Raw genomic sequence first — 17234 nt, 5'->3', positions numbered from 1 at the left:
TCAGATGTAGGTTTCTCACTCCCCCAACTGAACTCAAATCCTTCAACAACCTCTTCTGAATTTCCTCCAAATTATCTATACAAAATATAATGAATATTGAAAGGCACTAAAAATTTTGGATCCACATGAGTGAGGAAACAATGACACATTAGATAGATGCCAACCATTACAGTGGTTCTACAAAAAACATTCACATCAGCATTTTTTCCAACCTCAGATTCTGACAGAGATTCACCACCAAGGCATACATACATGTCTTCAGTCCCATTATCCATGTGGTCTTTTCTTTCTTCCACCATTCAAGATTGATGCAGGAACCACTGATAAGTAAGGTATCAGAGGTGTAGCCATGTTAGTCTGGATCTGTAAAAGCAGCAAAGAGTCCTGTGGCACCTTATAGACTAACAGACATATTGGAGCATGAGCTTTCGTGGGTGAATGCATCCGACAAAGTGGGTATTCACCCACAAAAGCTCATGCTCCAATACGTCTGTTAGTCTATAAGGTGAAACAGGACTCTTTGCTGCTTGATAAGTAAGGGCTTATCTACATGGAGACACTCAGGAAAGTTAAGGTGAATCAATGAAATGTGTGAAGTTAATGCGCATAAATTAAAGCCCACTAAACCCCAGTGTGGATGCTCTCATTCAGGAGTAAACATCCTCAGAGGAGGCTTAAGCTACAACAAACTAAGACTACTTTACTCCTGAATTAGACATGCAGGTCTAACATGCTATAACTTACGTGGTTTAACTTTCGTATTCCTGTCTAGACATGGCCTAAGAGCAAGTAATTATCAAGAAAAGATAAGAACAAAATACAATGCAACATAACTTTGCAATCAGACAGAAGTACGTATATTTGTGTTGTAGCGGGGGAAGTGGACTTACATACCTGAAATCTTCACTTTCATTAAAAAAAATAAGTCTAAGCATAATTACTAACATGTAAACTAACACATTTTGAAAAGTTGGTTTTTAAATGCCGGCTGTACTTGAAAGTTCCAAGAGGACTTTAACATAGCCCCTGGTCTACATTACGAGTTTAGGTCGAATTTAGCAATGTTAGATCGATTTAACCCTGCACCCGTCCACACGACAGCCATTTTTGTCGACTTAATGGGCTCTTAAAATCGATTTTGATATGCCTATCCGATGAGGGGATTAGCACTGAAATCAACCTTGCTGGGTCGAATTTGGGGCAATTCGACGGTATTGGCCTCTGGGAGTATCCCAGAGTGCTCCATTGTGACCGCTCTGGACAGCACTCGCAACTCCAATGCAATGGCCAGGTAGACAGGAAAAGCCCCGCGAACTTTTGAATTTCATTTCCTGTTTGCCCAGCATCGCAAGCTGAGCAGCACAGGTGACCATGCAGAGCTCATCAGCAGAGGTGACCATGCAGTCCCAGAATCGCAAAAGAGCTCCAACATGGACCTAACAGGAGGTACTGGATTTCATCGCTGTATGGGGAGACGAATCCGTGCTATCAGAACTCCGTTCCAAAAGATGAAATGCCAGGAATATTTGAAAAAAATTTCAAAGGGCATGAAGGACAGCAGTGCCGCATGAAACTTAAGGAGCTGTGGCAAGCCTACCAAAAAAACGGAGAGGCAAACGGCCGCTCCAGGGCAGAACCCCAGACATGCTGCTTCTATGATGAGCTGCATGCCATTCTAGGGGGTGCCCCTACAACTACCCCACCCCTATGGACTCTGTCAATGGACTCTAATGCAACAGGGATGCAGATTTAGGGGACAAGGAAGAGGAGGACGACGTTGAAGTTAGCGCACAGCAAAGAAGTGGAAAAAACATTTTCCCCGACAGCCAGGAACTGTTTATCACCCTGGACCCAGTACCTTCCCAACCCACCCAAGGTGGGCTCATGGACCTTGAAGGCAGCGAAGGCACCTCTGGTGAGTGTACCTTTGTAAATATTGTACATGGTTTAAAAGCAAGCGTGTTTAATGATTAATTTGCCCTGAAGACTTGGGATGCATTCGCGGCCAGTACAGCTACTGGAAAAGGCTGTTAACGTGTATGGGGGTGGAGTGGAAATCCTCCAGGGATATCTCAATGAAGCTCTCCTGGATGTACTCCCAAAGCCTTTGCAAAAGGTTTCTGGGGAGAGCAGCCTTAGTCTGTCCACCGTGGAAGGACACTTTACCATGCCAGGCAAGTAGCACATAGTCTGGAATCATTGCATAACAAAGCATGGCAGCATATTGTCCCGATGTTTGCTGGCATTCAAGCAACATCCGTTCTTTATCTCTCTGTGTTATCCTCAGGAGAGTGATATCATTCATGGTCACCTGGTTGAAATAAGGGAATTTTATTAAGGGGACATTGAGGTGGCCATTCCTGCTGGGCTGTTTGCCTGTGGCTGAACAGAAATCATCCCCGATGTGCGCCACAGGGTGGGGGGGAGGGGTGAAGCGATCACCCCAGGGTGGGGTGGAGGGCTTTAGTTGGGTTTGTGCTGCACGTTAACCCGAAAACCACAGACCCTCCTTTTAAATGGCCAACCCATTTTAAATGGCCAACCCAACGGGTGCTTGTTATGGGACATGAGGGCACTGCTGTTTGAAACCATTCCAACATGGAATTCCAACCGGCAGGCCCTCAATATAAGAGTCAAAATGCGACCTTGTAAAGAAAGCACACGTGCTATGTAATGTTAACAGCTTGGTTCACCGTGGAAGAGTGTACCCATTGTTCTCTAAAATGTATCTTTTTAAATACTACTCTCCCTTTTTTTCCCTCCCGCAGCTGCAAATGTTTCAACACTCGCTGTATTGTCTCTATCCCAGAGGCTAGCGAAGATTAGAAGGCGGAAAAAAACACTTGTGATGACATGTTCTCTGAGCACATGCAGTCCTCCCACACTGAAAGAGCCCAGCAGAATGCATAGAGGCAGACAAAGTTAGAGTGCAGGAAAGCACAAAATGAACGCGAGGACAGGAGATGTGGCGTCAGTGTGATGAAAGGCGGCATGAAGCAATGCTCAGGCTACTCGAGGATCAAACTCATTGTCCGACGTATTGTTGAGTAGGACTGACAGGAGGAGGAACACAGACCACCGCTGCAGCCCCCATGTGATCAACTGCCTTCCTCCCCAAGTTCCACAGCCTCCTCACCCAGACACCCAAGAACATGGTCGGGGGGCCTCCGGGCACCCAACCACTCCACCCCGGAGGACTGCCCAAGCAACAGAAAGCTGGCATTCAATAAGTTTTGAAGTGCAGTGTGGCCTTGTCCTTCCCTCCTCCACCACCCCTCCCAGGCTACCTTGTCAGTTATCCCCCCATTTGTGTGACAAAGTAATAAAGAATGCATTAATTTTAAACAACAATGACTTTATTGCCTCTGCAAGCAGTGATGAAAGGGGGGAGAGAAGGGCGGCTGGCTTACAGGGAAGTAGAGTGAACTAAGGGGGCGCGTTTTTATCAAGGAGTAACAAACAGAACTTTCACACCATAGCCCCCTGGCGAGTCATGAAACTGGTTTTCAAAGCTTCTCCGATGCACATCATGCACTGCTGTGCTCTTCTAATCGCCCTGGTGTCTGGCTGCGTGTAATCAGCGGCCAGGCGATTTGCCTCACCCTCCCACCCTGCCATAAACATCTCCCCCTTACTCTCTCAGATGTTGTGGAGCACACAGCAAGCAGTAATAACGATGGGAATATTGGTTTCGCTGAGGTCTAACCGAGTCAGTAAACTGCACCAGAGAGATTTTAAACGTCCAACGGTACATTCTACCACCATTCTGCACTTGCTCAGCCTATAGCTGAACAGCTCCTGACTACTGTCCAGGGTGCTTGTGTATGGCTTCATGAGCCATGGCATTAAGGGGTAGGCTGGATCCCCAAGGATAACTATAGGCATTTCAACATCCTCAACTGTTATTTTCTGGTCTGGAAAGTAAGTCCCTTGTTCCAGCCATTGACAGACCAGAGTTCCTAAAGAGGCAAGCGTCATGTTCCTTTCCCAGCCATCCCACATTGATGTTGGTGAAACTTCCCTTGTGATCCACCAGTGCTTGCAGCACCATTGAAAAGTACCCCTTTCGGTTTATGTACTCGCTGCCTTGGTGTTCTGGTCCCAAGATAGGATTATGCATTCCATCTACCGCCCCACCACAGTTAGGGAATCCCATTGCAACAAAGCCATCCACTATGACCTGCACATTTCCCAGCGTCACTACCCTTGACAGCAGCAGGTCAAAAATCACTTTGGCTACTTGGATCACAGCAGCCCTGTCATAAACAGATAGTTAAGGGTTAAAGTCTCTTTTACCTGTAAAGGGTTAACAAGCTCAGTAACCTGATGAACACCTGACCAGAGGACCAATCAAGGGACAAGATAGTTTCAAATCTCTGTGGAGGGAAGGCTTTGTCTGTGTCCTTTGTTTGGATTGCCGTTCTCCCTTTGGATTTAAGAGAGGCCAGACATATTCTTCAAGTTCTCCAAGGTTTCCTGAAGTATTTTCTTCTATTCAGTATAGTGAGTATTAGAAGGCGGTTTAGTCTTATAATTGATTTCTACATTTGCAATTGTGTGTTTGCTGAAGAAATATCTTTATTTCTGTTTGCTGTTACTTTGATTATTCTGAGAAAGGGTGGGGGGGGGAAGCCTCTCCAGGTTTATAAGTTAGACCCTATATTTTAGCATCCTGGTAATACAGAGATAGTGTACTTTTTTTTCTTTCTTTAATAAAATCTTTTCTTTTTAGAACTTGATTGATTTCTTCCCTTGTTTGGATTTTCAGGGGAAGGGGAGGGGGAAAAGTGAATCCCTCTTTGTTTTGATTCAAGGAGTTTGAATCTATGGTGATCTCTCCCAACAGCTAGGGGAGGGGGGAAGAAGGTGGAAGGGGAATAGATTATTTCCCTTTGTGTTGAGATCCAAGGAAGTTGGGATCTGTGTTCCCCAGGGAAAGTTTGGGGGAACAGGGAGTGTACTAGACACTGGAATTTCTAGTTGGTGGCAGCTTTACCAGATCTAAACTAGGATTTTAGTTTAGAGAAGCCTATGTAGGTCCCCATCTTGTGAACGCTAAAGTCCAGAGTGGGGAATAAACCTATGACAAGCCCCCACAGTAGATCTTCCCACTCCAAATTGATTCCCGACTGACCGGTAGCTGTCTGGCGTTGCAAGCTTCCAGAAGGCTATCGCCACTCGCTTGGGAACTGTGAGGGCTGCCCTCATCTTGGTATTCTTGCGCTTCAGGGCAGGGGAAAGCAAGTCACAAAGTTCCATGAAAGTTCCCTTACGCATGCGAAAATTTTGCAGCCACTGTGAATTATCCCAGACCTGCAACACTATGCGGTCCCACCAGTCTGTGCTTGTTTCCCAGGCCCAAAATCGGTGTTCCATGGCATGAGCCTGCCCCATTGTCACCAGGATGGACAAATTACCGTGGCCCATACTTTTAGAGAAGTCTGTGGCCATGTCTTCATCACTCTCGTGACCACCCTGCCGTCGCCTCCTTGCCTGCCTTTTCAGGTCCTGGTGTTGCATATATTGCAATATAATGTGCGTGCTGTTTACAGTGCTCATAACTGCCATGGTGATCTGAACGGGCTCCCTGCTTGCCATGCTATGGCATCTGCGAGGAAAAAAGGCGCGAAACTATTCTGAGCCATTGCTCTCAGTGAGGGAGGGGTGACTGACGACTGTAGCTATCCCACAGTTCCCGCAGCCTCCGCCAACAATTTGAATTCTAGGTTGAGCTCCCAATGCCTGATAGGTCAAAAACACTGTCATGGGTGGTTCTGGGTACAGGTAGTCAGCCCCCTCCCCAGTGAAAGCAACAGCAAAAAAATCGTTTCTCACCTTTTTTCACTGTCACCGTATTTCTCCTGGGTGCTGCTGGCAGATGCAGGTACTGCAGTGCTACAGAGCAGCATCCCCTTGCCTTGCAGACGGCAGATAGTGAAGTATGACTGGTAGCCATCATCATTGTCCCGTGAGTGCTCCTGGCTGGCCTCTGTGAGGTTGGTCGGGGGTACCTGGACAAAAATGGGAATGACTCAGGTCATTCTTTTCTTTAAGTTTTGTGTAATGGAGATTCAGTCCTGCCTGGAATATCATGCCAACTGGAGGCTTCTGCCTCAGGCTGCTCTCCCACTCAGCAGCACCGCACGGTCGCACCTACCCCAGCCTACCCCTTGCTCCCATGGCTCATGAAGCCTGGGCAGTAGTAAGGAGCAGTCCAACTATAGGTTGAGCAAGTGCAGAATGGTGGTTCACTCTACTTCCCTGTAAGCCAACCACCCTTCCTGCCCCCCTTTGATCTCTGCTTGCAGAGGCAATAAAGTTGTTTAAAATTCATGCATTCTTTATTAATTTATCACACAAATGGGGGGATAACTGCCAAGGTAGCCCAGGAGGGGTGGGGAAGGAGGGAAGCAACGGGTGGGGTAGTTGTACGGGCACCCCCTAGAATGACATGCAGCTCATCATTTCTGCGGGATGTCTGGGGCTCTGACCCGGAGCGGCCATTTGCCTCTCTGGTTCTTTAGTAGGCTTGCCTGATATTCCAGGCAGGACTGAATCTCCATTAGACAAAACTTAAAGAAGGGAATGACCTAGAGTCACTCCCACTTTTGTCCAGGCGCCCCCGACCAACCTCACTGAGGCTGGCCAGGAGCAACCTGGAGACAGCAGCAGACGGTACAGTATGACTAGTAACCATCTTTGCCAACTTGCAAAGGCAAGGAGCTGCTGCTGTGTAGTACTGCATCTGTCAACAGCACCCAGGAGACATACGGTGACAGTGAGCTGAGCGAGCTCCATGCTTGCCGTGGTATGTTGTCTGCACAGGTAACCCAGGAAAAAAGATGAGAAACGATTTTTTGTTGTTGCTTTCAAGGGGTGGGAGGGCTGATGACATGTACCCAGAACCACTCGCGACAATGTTTTTGCCTTATCAGGCATTGGGAGCGCAACCCAGAATTCCAATGGGGGGCAGAGACTGAGGGAACTGTGGGATAGCTACCATAGTGCAACGCTCCGAAAGTCAACACTAGCCTCGGTACTGTGGACACACACCGCCGACTTAATGTGCTTAATGGGGACACACAAACGGCAGTGTCAAATCGATCTCTAAAAAATTGACTTCAATTAAATCGACAATTTCGTAGTAAAGACATACCTATAGATCCAATAAACTGACCAGAGCGTTCAGGTTTGATGTATATTATACTGCTGCTAAATTAACTCTTAGTTTCAAATGCGTATCAAAGCTTATTTTACAAGTTTGAAAAACTCCCATTTCTTTCTTGCTTTCAGAAGCTAAGGTGCATTGTATTTCAAACAATTTCATCATCCACCTGTACTTCCCACTAAAAAGTATAAGTAAAGTGGCATCTCTGACAGATACCATTCATTATAAAAATATTCAAACATAACAAGCATTTCCAAAACTGTTCCAAAAATTGATTATATCTTTCTTATTTAATAAACAATTAGCTAAGCTAACTAAATCACTACTTTTCCTTAAAGCTCAGCCTAGAATAGAAACATTTGAGAAAGTGGGAAACAATTCCAAATCTGACTGATATTCTTCATTGCTCAGAAATAATTTATAGACTATATCATAATGGTAGAAGGCCAAATGGATCTTTCCACTGTATTCCAAAACCTTTCCTCATGATTTAACGTTTGATGCATCTTACAAGAACAGAAAGAAAAAAGTGCTTGTTCAATTATCATTCACTGGAATGATTACTAAAGATCCCCCTAATGATATTTCTATACATACAAAAAGCTAAACAAAATTATTGTATACCAATTTTCCTGCTTATCATTAAAGTTAGCTCAAGAGTGGACTTGTGTGCACACCCCACACTGCAGCTTCTCCCTAAGAAAGCATGAAGAGGCCTCAATAAAAAATGCATTTTACTTACACAGCAACAATGTTATAATAGCCAAAGTCAAGACTTACTGTGAAATAGCCAACAAATATTAATAAGCATATTAAAATTTTATAAGTCCACACATTCATTTTTTCAGATGTAACACTTTGAAATATCAGACATCAGCATTACATTCAAAGCTTTGATTTTTCTTGGAAGCCATGAGCTCACCTCCATGAGCACAAAGATTAGACTTTTTCTCCTTTTCTATCATTTGTAAAAAAAATTCTATTAGCACTTTCCAATATAGTTGAATTGCTAAGATTAAGACTGGAAATAGTTGCCATATCCAATTTTATTTTCTTTGTAGACAACAACATCCACGTCTACACTACAAAGTTTGGTTGACACAAGTTACGTTGCATACATCTGCTGAAGTCTGTATATCAGTCGGTATCTGAACACTTGGCTGCTTGCATCGGTATTGTGTGTACTAACTAGGACTGCTTCTATCATCATATCATCAATGTAAAGTGCGGCGCATCCCAGGTAAGTACGCCTGCTCTGTCATCCAGTGCAATGTTTTTTGAGACATTTTCACAGAACTTTGTGGGATCATAACAAATCATCCAGGAAGTTCGGGGAGCAAGGGATCAAGTTCCTACTATGCCACTCTCTACATCCCATAATACTTTTCCCAACCCATAATTTTTATGTCTTTTTCAAAACTATCACAGTCCTGTGTGGCACTTCTTGGCACACATCTTCACTCTAACAGAAGCATGGAGCTGCAGAGCTCAACACAATCATATCCTATTGCAATGGAAGAAACGAGGCTGCTGTAACTAGAAATCTTTGGGAGAAGATTGACAGTGTATCTCTCAAGTTTCACTGAGATCTCTCAAGACAATGAGAGACATCCCTATTCTGATAAACAGAGTACTCCCCATCACCTAGCCCAATAAGCCAAAAATATTAAAAGCAGATGCCAATCCTAACTCTGTTTGATCTACCTCTACCCGAGCACAAGATATGGATGTGACATGGACTGTGTAACTGTACTGTGTAACCAGACTGCCTTACCACCTTTTTTAGAATGAATTCCCTAACTTTTTGTTTTCTAACATTATACCAGTACAGCAATGAAAATTCGATCCCTGTGCCTTAATTTGTTAATGGGCTGGAGCCATTTTTCAATGGGGAACAAGGACAGTGAGGTGAGATGAGGGAGATGAGGTATGAGGGAGAGGGAAAGGAAAAGGAAAAAAATGGCAAGAAATAATGCATATATGCAGTTGCCCAAGCTCTCTTCCCCTTCATCGGTGGTTCACCTGGCTAGACTGCTGCAGAGTTTCAAACAGTTCCTAGTTCATGGCATAGTTTGAGTGCCCTGCTGGATCTCTCCTGCTCCTGTTTCCTCCTCATGGTTCATGGCCGGGATCTCCATCTCAGGCTTCTCTGAGGTGCCCAGTTGACTGCAGGGTTCAGGTTGGGTCACTACCAAATGTGGCATGCAATTTGTTGTAAAAGTGGCAGGTCTGTGGGCAGCACAAAATGTGTTTTTTGCCCTCCTTGCTTTGTGATATGCCCGGGGTAGTTCCTTCACTTTCATGCGACATTGCTGCTGATCTCTGTCATGCCCCTTTGCCAGCATCCCTTGTGCAGTCTGCCCATAGATGTCCATGTTTCTATGGGTGATCCATATCCGTGCTTGCATAGTCTTCTATCTTCAGGCAAAGGAGATCCAATACTTCTTCCCTACCTCACGCAGGACCTCATCTAGTAGATTTCTCTGTGTGTGGAGCCAGCATGGTCAGTTGAATACACACAAAAAAGGTGTGCTACTAGGTGTGCTCACCAAGGTGGGCAATCAGGAAAAGGCATTTCAAAAACATGGAGGGTTCTAAAAGGTGTTGGGGGGATTCCAATCTCTGTGACCCTTGGGCTGGGGCATTCAAAACTGTGACCAGAACACTCATTGTCACAAGGACAGAGGCATTGTCGGACAGGTACTGGAGCACTGTTAAGGTTGGCACAACTAATGCAGTGTGTATATTTGCACTGCATTGACCTCACTAGGATGGCTATGGCTCTGTGCCACTCAGGGAGGTGCTGTTACTGTATCTCTGTAACGGGCCACATAAGTCGGCAGAAGACAAATATAAGTGTAGACACATGCATAACTAAGTCAACACAAGTGGACTTATGTCGACCTAACTTTGTAGTGTAACTCTAACCATCCTTTTTTACAATTGCTTAAAATTCTTTTCTCTCTATAATCGGACAAAATACCAATTATAGGTATCCCCACACTCCATGCTGCAGCACCTTATTCCTTTGATTCCCTGGTTAGCACATTTCCATGCAAACCAGTTTCTCTTCTGTGTTTATTTAGCCTCAGTAGTACCAAATAATTCTTCCAAACACCAGTACTCCCTGGTACCTAGATGATGTGGATTTTCTTGCCTTGAACAATTTGTCTTTGTCCTCCTGGTCATATATGATGTTTTGTTCATTAAGAGTTTGAGACATTTTAGTGACCTTTTTTACTGTCTCTCTAACTAGTCTACATGTGGTGTATTTGCTTAGCCACAGGGGCATAAAATCATTAATCTTTGTAACAACATTTCCAAACTACTACTTCTAAAAATTCCATGGCGTAGGCTGAAGATGCTCAGATTTTCTATGGAGGGATTCTAAAACTTCTTCGTAATCATATGACCAACACTGTTGAAGGAACAACCTGATGTATTTTTTTTTTAATATTGAGTCATCTTACAGTATTTTTATATTCTTGCATCTTTTATCTTCTCTGGTTTATAACAGAAAACAAATGCTTAAAATATTTTTAAAGGAGGAAAGAATAGTTATAGCAACGGTTTTGTTATATAAAAAAAATGTCCAGCAACTAGTTAGTTTTGCCATAAACCTAAATTTTAAAACTGTTACGTTTAAACTGAACCTTTTTCTAGATCCAGCTGAAAGAATTCTAACAGTGGGCTGGAGTATTTCCTGAAGTATACGTTAGATGTACACAGAAATAGATGACCTTATTTCCTATTCTGTGTTTTTTTTTTAAGTGGTTGGTTACTGACAATTTGCAGTTTTTCTTGATAAACCTCACTTGAAGTTTCTAGTACAAGTCATGGAGCAAAGGTACCAATAATCACTTCAATATTCTTCATGTAAAAATAACTCCTTTTAGCTCTGATCTTACAAAGAGTTACACACACGCTTAACTTTACATATTTGTGAATAGTTCCATTGACTTCAAAATACGTAAAGTTAAGTAACTGTGCAAGTCTTTGCATGATTAGGTGTTTCCTGTGCAGTTTCCAATTCCACAACAGAGCATGAGGTGGCACAACCAACCACATTTGTGAACTGCTAATTCTAAACTTCCTCACCCAAAAACACTAGTAGCAGACCATAGAAAATGGGCTATTCCTCGCTGCAGCAGCTGCATAAAATTTTCTGGCATCTTTTTCTCTGAAGGCTGGATATGAAACTGTTCAGAACAAAAGAAATACAACAAAAATAAATGTACTTACCCCACATTCTCCAATGAAGCAGCTAGCGCAGTTGAAGAAATTTTATGAAGAACAAACAAAAGTGAAGCAGCAGCAAAGAACTCAAACCATGCTACCATGCTGAAATGCTTCTCAGTTCACAAATATTATGCAGGAAATAATTTTGTCCCACTTTTTAAAGTATTTAATGGATTCAGGCAAAGAAATATCTTCAATCTCCTACAATGTATTTCTTTCATGTCTAAAGCTGTTTACCATAGCCAGAGCTGCTTTCTTAGAACTATTTCTGGAGCAAGGGCACACATTCTGAAGAGAGGGCAGCTTCTGAAAATGCCACACAGCATACCTTTCAACTTTCCAAGGCACAAATATGGGACCCAATATGAAGGAGACAGAAAATTATTCATGCAGAAAATTTTAAATGATTATTCTATTTGTATTCAATATGTTACACTGCCTTCAGTATTGCAGTACCTATGCACCTTACAAAAGTGCATTAAGTAACAAATATCTACCATGTATGGTTCTTTCTTTCTTTCATCTTCTTCCCAGAGGGATACAATTATGAACTATTCTGTTTTAAATTATTTGTACCAGTATACTGTGCTGTGTGTTTATATTACAAGGTAAGACCAAAGTGGGTTTTGCACTTGGATCAGAAGACTAAGTTTAATGGGAGTAGGGGATTTAGATTCTGAGTTTATTCCTTTCTGGGGCAGGCATGTGAGAAAGCTGCCTCCTGGATAAACAAGCTTTGTTCTTGTGGTAAACAATTCCATTGTGGCAGAGGTCTGAAGCTGTTGAACAGTCCTCATCCTAAAACTTTGTGACCTTTAGGGTAACAGTGTTCAATATCTTGAAAGTGAGGATTGAGATCTTGAATCTGACATGATATTTTATGGGAAATAAGTATAGTGAAGACTGGATAGGTTTGATATACTCATTGCAGACCTTGTTGCTGAGATGTGCTGCTGCATTCTGTACTTGGGAGTTTCCAGAGGGTTGATGAGGGTGTGTAGGTAGACTGCATTGCTGTAGTGTTGTCAGGAGAATACAGAAGTGTTATTACCAAGCCTAGGTCACTGGTCCACCAGGAAAGTCTCAATGAACTGTAGGTGGTAGAACACATTGTTTGCAGATGCTGGTGATGTAGGATTAATTCTCTTGGTGTAAAAATCTATAATCTCAGTTTCATGATTAATTATTTCTGATGCAAGTTATTTAAACAGAATTGAGCAGACCAAATTTGTGTGGAATCTAAATACTGGGACGAAATGAGTGACATTTCTAAATGATGCAATAGTGAATGTAACTATTTAAGAATACACTCCTTAAGTGAAATATCCAGTAGTCAGCATAAAATTGGTGACAAAATCCTCACAGTAGCTCTTATTTTCAGTTTTTGTTATTAGTACTAGTTACTGAAGAACTATAAATGTTCAGACACAAGCACATAGCTAGATGGGACGCCCAAATTACCAAGCGCTACACAGGAACCACACATTTAAAACCCCGACAGCACCGAATCAGTCCTTATCTTTCTGAAAAAGATAAACTGAATTCCATTCAGTGTACGGTGTAGGAGATCTTTGGATGAGACCTTAAAACCACAAATCCCATCTTTACCTTGTAGACAATCAAGCAGGGATAAGGACTCATGAATTCTGATGCCACTTCGAGAGGCAGAGTGGGGAACTAGACCTCTGCTTTTTTTCCCCCATTCTGCAGAAATAAGGTTGGAAACTAGGCCCACACTTTCATCTCTGTTCCCAATCATGAAAAAGGGTGGAGATTAGACGGATACCTTCTTCTCTGTTCCTGTTTCTCAACGGAGCAGGCTATTACACCTGTGTTGTCTTCTCCATTCCCACTCCTGGAAGATGGATGGCTTATGTTGCCACGTTCTTTTTTGTCCAAAATGCTAAAGAGGGCAGGAAACTGCTCCCTGGCCTTCTGCTCTGGTTCTGGCGATTACCAAAGGCTGAGTGGTATCTTTAGGGATCAAGCAAGCTTGGAGAAGATGTAGGACAGGCAGCAGTTGGTTCTACAGCTTCCCCCCGCTTCCACCGTGGCAGCACAGCATCAAGAGCTGGTACAAAGGCTTGTTGACGCTACATGGTACAAACACTCCCTCTCACAACATGAGTGTGACCCATGGTGGGTGCTTCAACTGCCTGGGCAGTGCAACAACGGTCAATGGTGCTAAGCCACCCTTTTGTGGCTGCTGTGCTGCCTGAGAGGAAAAGCCACCAAGAGCAGTATGAACTCTTCCTTATCTTGCTGCCAGGGCCAAACAGCGAGAAGACGTAAAATAGAGATGGGAACCAGCCACCACAAGGAGTCTAGGAGAGGGACGGACTTGAGGCAGAGGCGCGACAAACGACGTGCCGTGCCATTTTTGCCGCTTTGCTATATTCTCGCTTTGCTGCGCCACTTCCACAGCACCGCCCTCCTCCCAAATTTATAACCTGCCCTACGCATTGATTGGTCGCCGCTGGCCGGACGCTGGCCACGCCCCTTTCCCAGCTGCGGCGCCGCCGCCGCCATGTTGCGGGGAAGGAGGGCGGAGTTGTTGCCATAAAGTGAGCCCCCGGAGTGGTAGAGCGGCGCAGCGCGGTAGAGGCTACGGGCGGGTGGTGCATGGCGCTTGGGAAGGGGTGGCTCCGTGGGAGAAGAGGAGAAAAAACAGTTGTTAGCGCTCGGTTGTTTCCCCGCCATAGAGTTCAATGGCGGATGCTGCGGTTACTGGCGGTGGCGAGATAGAGCTGGAGCAGCTTCAGCGGACGGAGAAGAACGACCGGGGCCTCCTCGCTGTGGAGAGCAGCAGCGCAGCAGCAGCTGAGGACAACACACAAAATGGCGGCCGCTCTGATGGTACCGCTGAGGAGGCGCTGCTGGTGGCTGCTACAGAAGACCAGGCCCCCCCAAATCTCAGCAGCAGCCAGCGGAAGAGCAGCGTCTCTACGGCACATGAACAGCAGCAGCAGCAGCTACCACAACAAACCAGCGACGTGTTGGGGGGTCCTCCCCCTCTTCCCAAGCCCCCTGAAGATCTGCCTATTAGGAGGAATTTTCAGATCCCCAGGAAGAGCAGAGAAAAGAAAGGTTGTTCCCTTCCTCCCCCCTTCTTCTCTCCCTCACCCGCTCTTCATCTTATTCAATAGGGAGGCTCTTTATACACTTCTCACAGCTGCATGCAAAATCCTGCGGGTGTGGAGGAGGCTGTGGCATGGCTCCGATTAGAGAGGCTTCTGGGGATGAGATTTTTAGTGTTAGGCATTTTAGATTCTCCTTTTTGTGTAAGGGAAAAAAGGCTTGAATTTGAGATGGTAGCTTAAAAATGGAAAAGGCTGGATTTGATCAGGGTGGGCTTGGAAACGGTTTGTCACAGCCCCACTTCTGAGATGCACAGACACGGAAGATGGTTCTCTGTGGGACATGCACACGGACATAGAGAGAAGATGATTCTTTTTCTATCTTCCCCCTTCTTCCCTCTCTGCAGGAGACAAGTGCGTCCATATTTAGATTGAGCTGGTAAACACTTTATACATTTCTGCTTCAGAGACGCATGCAGAGAAGATGGCCCTTCTTTCCTTACCCATTGAAAGCTTGCGTGTGTCTCCATCTCTTTGCAGGAGAGAAGTGTGCATCCCACATTCATGTGCCTCACACTGGAAATGCTACTTTTTTGAGGCTCCTATTTTTTTTAATGGAACTTCTTCTGAAAGCCAGGGCTATCTCTCATTTTCTGGGAGACTCTCTGTTCATTTCTGTTTGCTTTTATTTTGTTAATTTGCCAAGAAGATTTACTTACTTTGTTGTCATTTCCCCCCGCCCCCAAAAAGTTGCCCCTTTCTTGCCCTTCCCCAGTAGTGGAACAGGGCTCACTCAATAACACCACAGTTACTATTGCAAAACATTTACATACAGGGTTTTCATCTTTCAAAGATGTTGTTTAACTTTTGTAACTTTAAAATTTTGTTTTGTAAGGAGGAGGTGAAGGTAGGTTTGTTTGATTATTCCATTTCTCCTTCCCATTTTAAAGATGTTAGTGATTCTCTCAGAAATACAAAAGTGGATATGAAGCTAGCAGAGGCTAATGTAAAAGGAGCTGATTGACTTAAAGCAGTGGTTCCCAAACTTTAACAACCTGTGAACCCCTTTCACTAAAACGTCAAGTCTTGTGAACCCCCTCCTAAAAATGAATATGTCCAGGGATTTTCTCCTTTACCTGAGTGTAATTTATAAGAGCAGTGATCTTGGAAATACAAAATTTGTTTTTGACATGGTTATTACACACTATTATTAATTTATCATTACAGTATTTTATTACATTATGAAAATGGAAACTCTTCCAAGATCTCAATTTTGTAGCTTGTATCACTTTGAATAAGCCTGTTATAAGACAAGGCTCCTATAGTTCATCAAGTATCAGATGTGAAACTGCATGAAGGTATTTAAGAAGCCAGCTCAAAGAGTTCCTCCTACACAAGCATTCAGGTCTTGAGCAGTCCAGGCAAACAACGCATGTTATAACAAAGTTTAAGCTTGTTGTTCATAATTTAAAAACAATTCTAGCTGCCTATTTAATTTAAAAAACAGGAAAAAAAATCCATCTCCCTTCCCGTTTCTTATAAGGAGTCTTGAAGTTTAAATCTCCTCAGTGTGGTAGATATGCTTGCTTTGATCTGCTTAGCTCTTGGAAGTCCAGGGGCTCTAGGCTGCTGGCCCCATGCTGCTGGGAGTCCCTAGGGACAGCTCTGTCCGCCATTAGGGAATTTTTTTCCTGCGAACCCCCTGTAACATTTCATGAACCCCCAGAGGTTCACGAATCCCAGTTTGGGAACCACTGACTTAAAGTAATGTCCTGTCTTCCTTGACGGTCATCTGATTAGAAAAATTCCTGGATTTAAAAAAATGGCTCCTCTTGTTTCAGATGTCCCAAGACCAAGTTTGATTGTTTTAACCACAAAGTTATAGAACCAAATCTCAGAGGCATTCAGTGCATCACATAGATTTTTATTTTATTTTTTTTTATTTTAATGTACCTGTCTAGCACTTGGTTCTATTGTGAATTTGGAGAAACCTGAAATATATAAACTAGGTCTGGAAAACACCTTCTAGGTCATCTAGTACATCACCTGCCTGTGTGGGATTGTTTCCTGCAGTATATGTTTCTGACCAGTCAAGCATTTTAAATACCTTGAGTTTAGGACTTCTATCACTTTCTTTGGGATGGAGGGGGAGACTAGTCTGATCTTACTGGTTCCAACTGACTTGCTAACATCAAGATTTTATTTGGCATGTTCTTATGGATTTCATCTTTTGGTGAATCATAATTTCTTCTTTAAAATATTGTCCAAAAAGGTCTCTGTTTTTAATAATACTTGCTAGTTAAACTTTTTTGGACACTTGAAACATTTTTTTCCATTCCATCATATACATATGCTGGTTTATTGTTATGGGTGCTTGGCTGTTGCCATAACAATACCATAGTATAATAAGCCATGATGATATCATGGCACATCAGACGCCATAACAAAATTGGATGGAAGGCTTCCAAGAGAGAACTTGGGTGTTGCAGGAAGTGTTAATGATGAATTGGGAAGTTGTGGTATTAAATCAGTACTACACCAGTACCCCAATTTAATGCCAGAGTGACAATGCACTGCTGGCACTTTGGTCTTCTGGATGTGTTCTGAAACCAAGATCACCTCATTCTTCCACCAAGCATTTAATGGCTGATAAAGATGACATGATTCTCCTTGAAAAGGTAGGGATGTTGATATTGCTGCCCTGCCCAAATTCCAAACTTGGGAACACTAGGCAACATTGCTTCTCTCTC

The 17234-nt window shown here is 43.6% G+C and overlaps 1 protein-coding gene and 1 long non-coding RNA gene across 12 annotated transcripts in view; one reads left to right on the top strand and one right to left on the bottom strand.

Annotated features, from left to right (window-relative positions):
• The window catches only part of LOC120409228, a 146532-nt gene extending 132643 nt beyond the window's left edge, over nt 1-13889 (bottom strand). For all 5 annotated transcript variants that reach the window (XR_005601213.1, XR_005601212.1, XR_005601216.1 and 2 more), the window contains exon 1: nt 11411-13889. This is a non-coding gene — a long non-coding RNA (uncharacterized LOC120409228). The remainder of the gene's footprint in view (nt 1-11410) is intronic.
• Nucleotides 13890-13978: 89 nt separating this feature from the next.
• The window catches only part of TASOR (transcription activation suppressor), a 56304-nt gene continuing 53048 nt past the window's right edge, over nt 13979-17234 (top strand). For all 7 annotated transcript variants that reach the window (XM_039546915.1, XM_039546913.1, XM_039546914.1 and 4 more), the window contains exon 1: nt 13979-14494. In XM_039546915.1, coding sequence (XP_039402849.1) covers nt 14116-14494 — 379 coding nt within the window. In that variant the 5' untranslated portion in view covers nt 13979-14115. The remainder of the gene's footprint in view (nt 14495-17234) is intronic.

The sequence above is a fragment of the Mauremys reevesii genome, linkage group 7 (genome assembly GCF_016161935.1).
Source record: "Mauremys reevesii isolate NIE-2019 linkage group 7, ASM1616193v1, whole genome shotgun sequence".
In the NCBI taxonomy this organism is placed as follows: Eukaryota; Metazoa; Chordata; order Testudines; family Geoemydidae; genus Mauremys; species Mauremys reevesii.
This window is presented reverse-complemented; position numbering and strand designations above follow the sequence as displayed.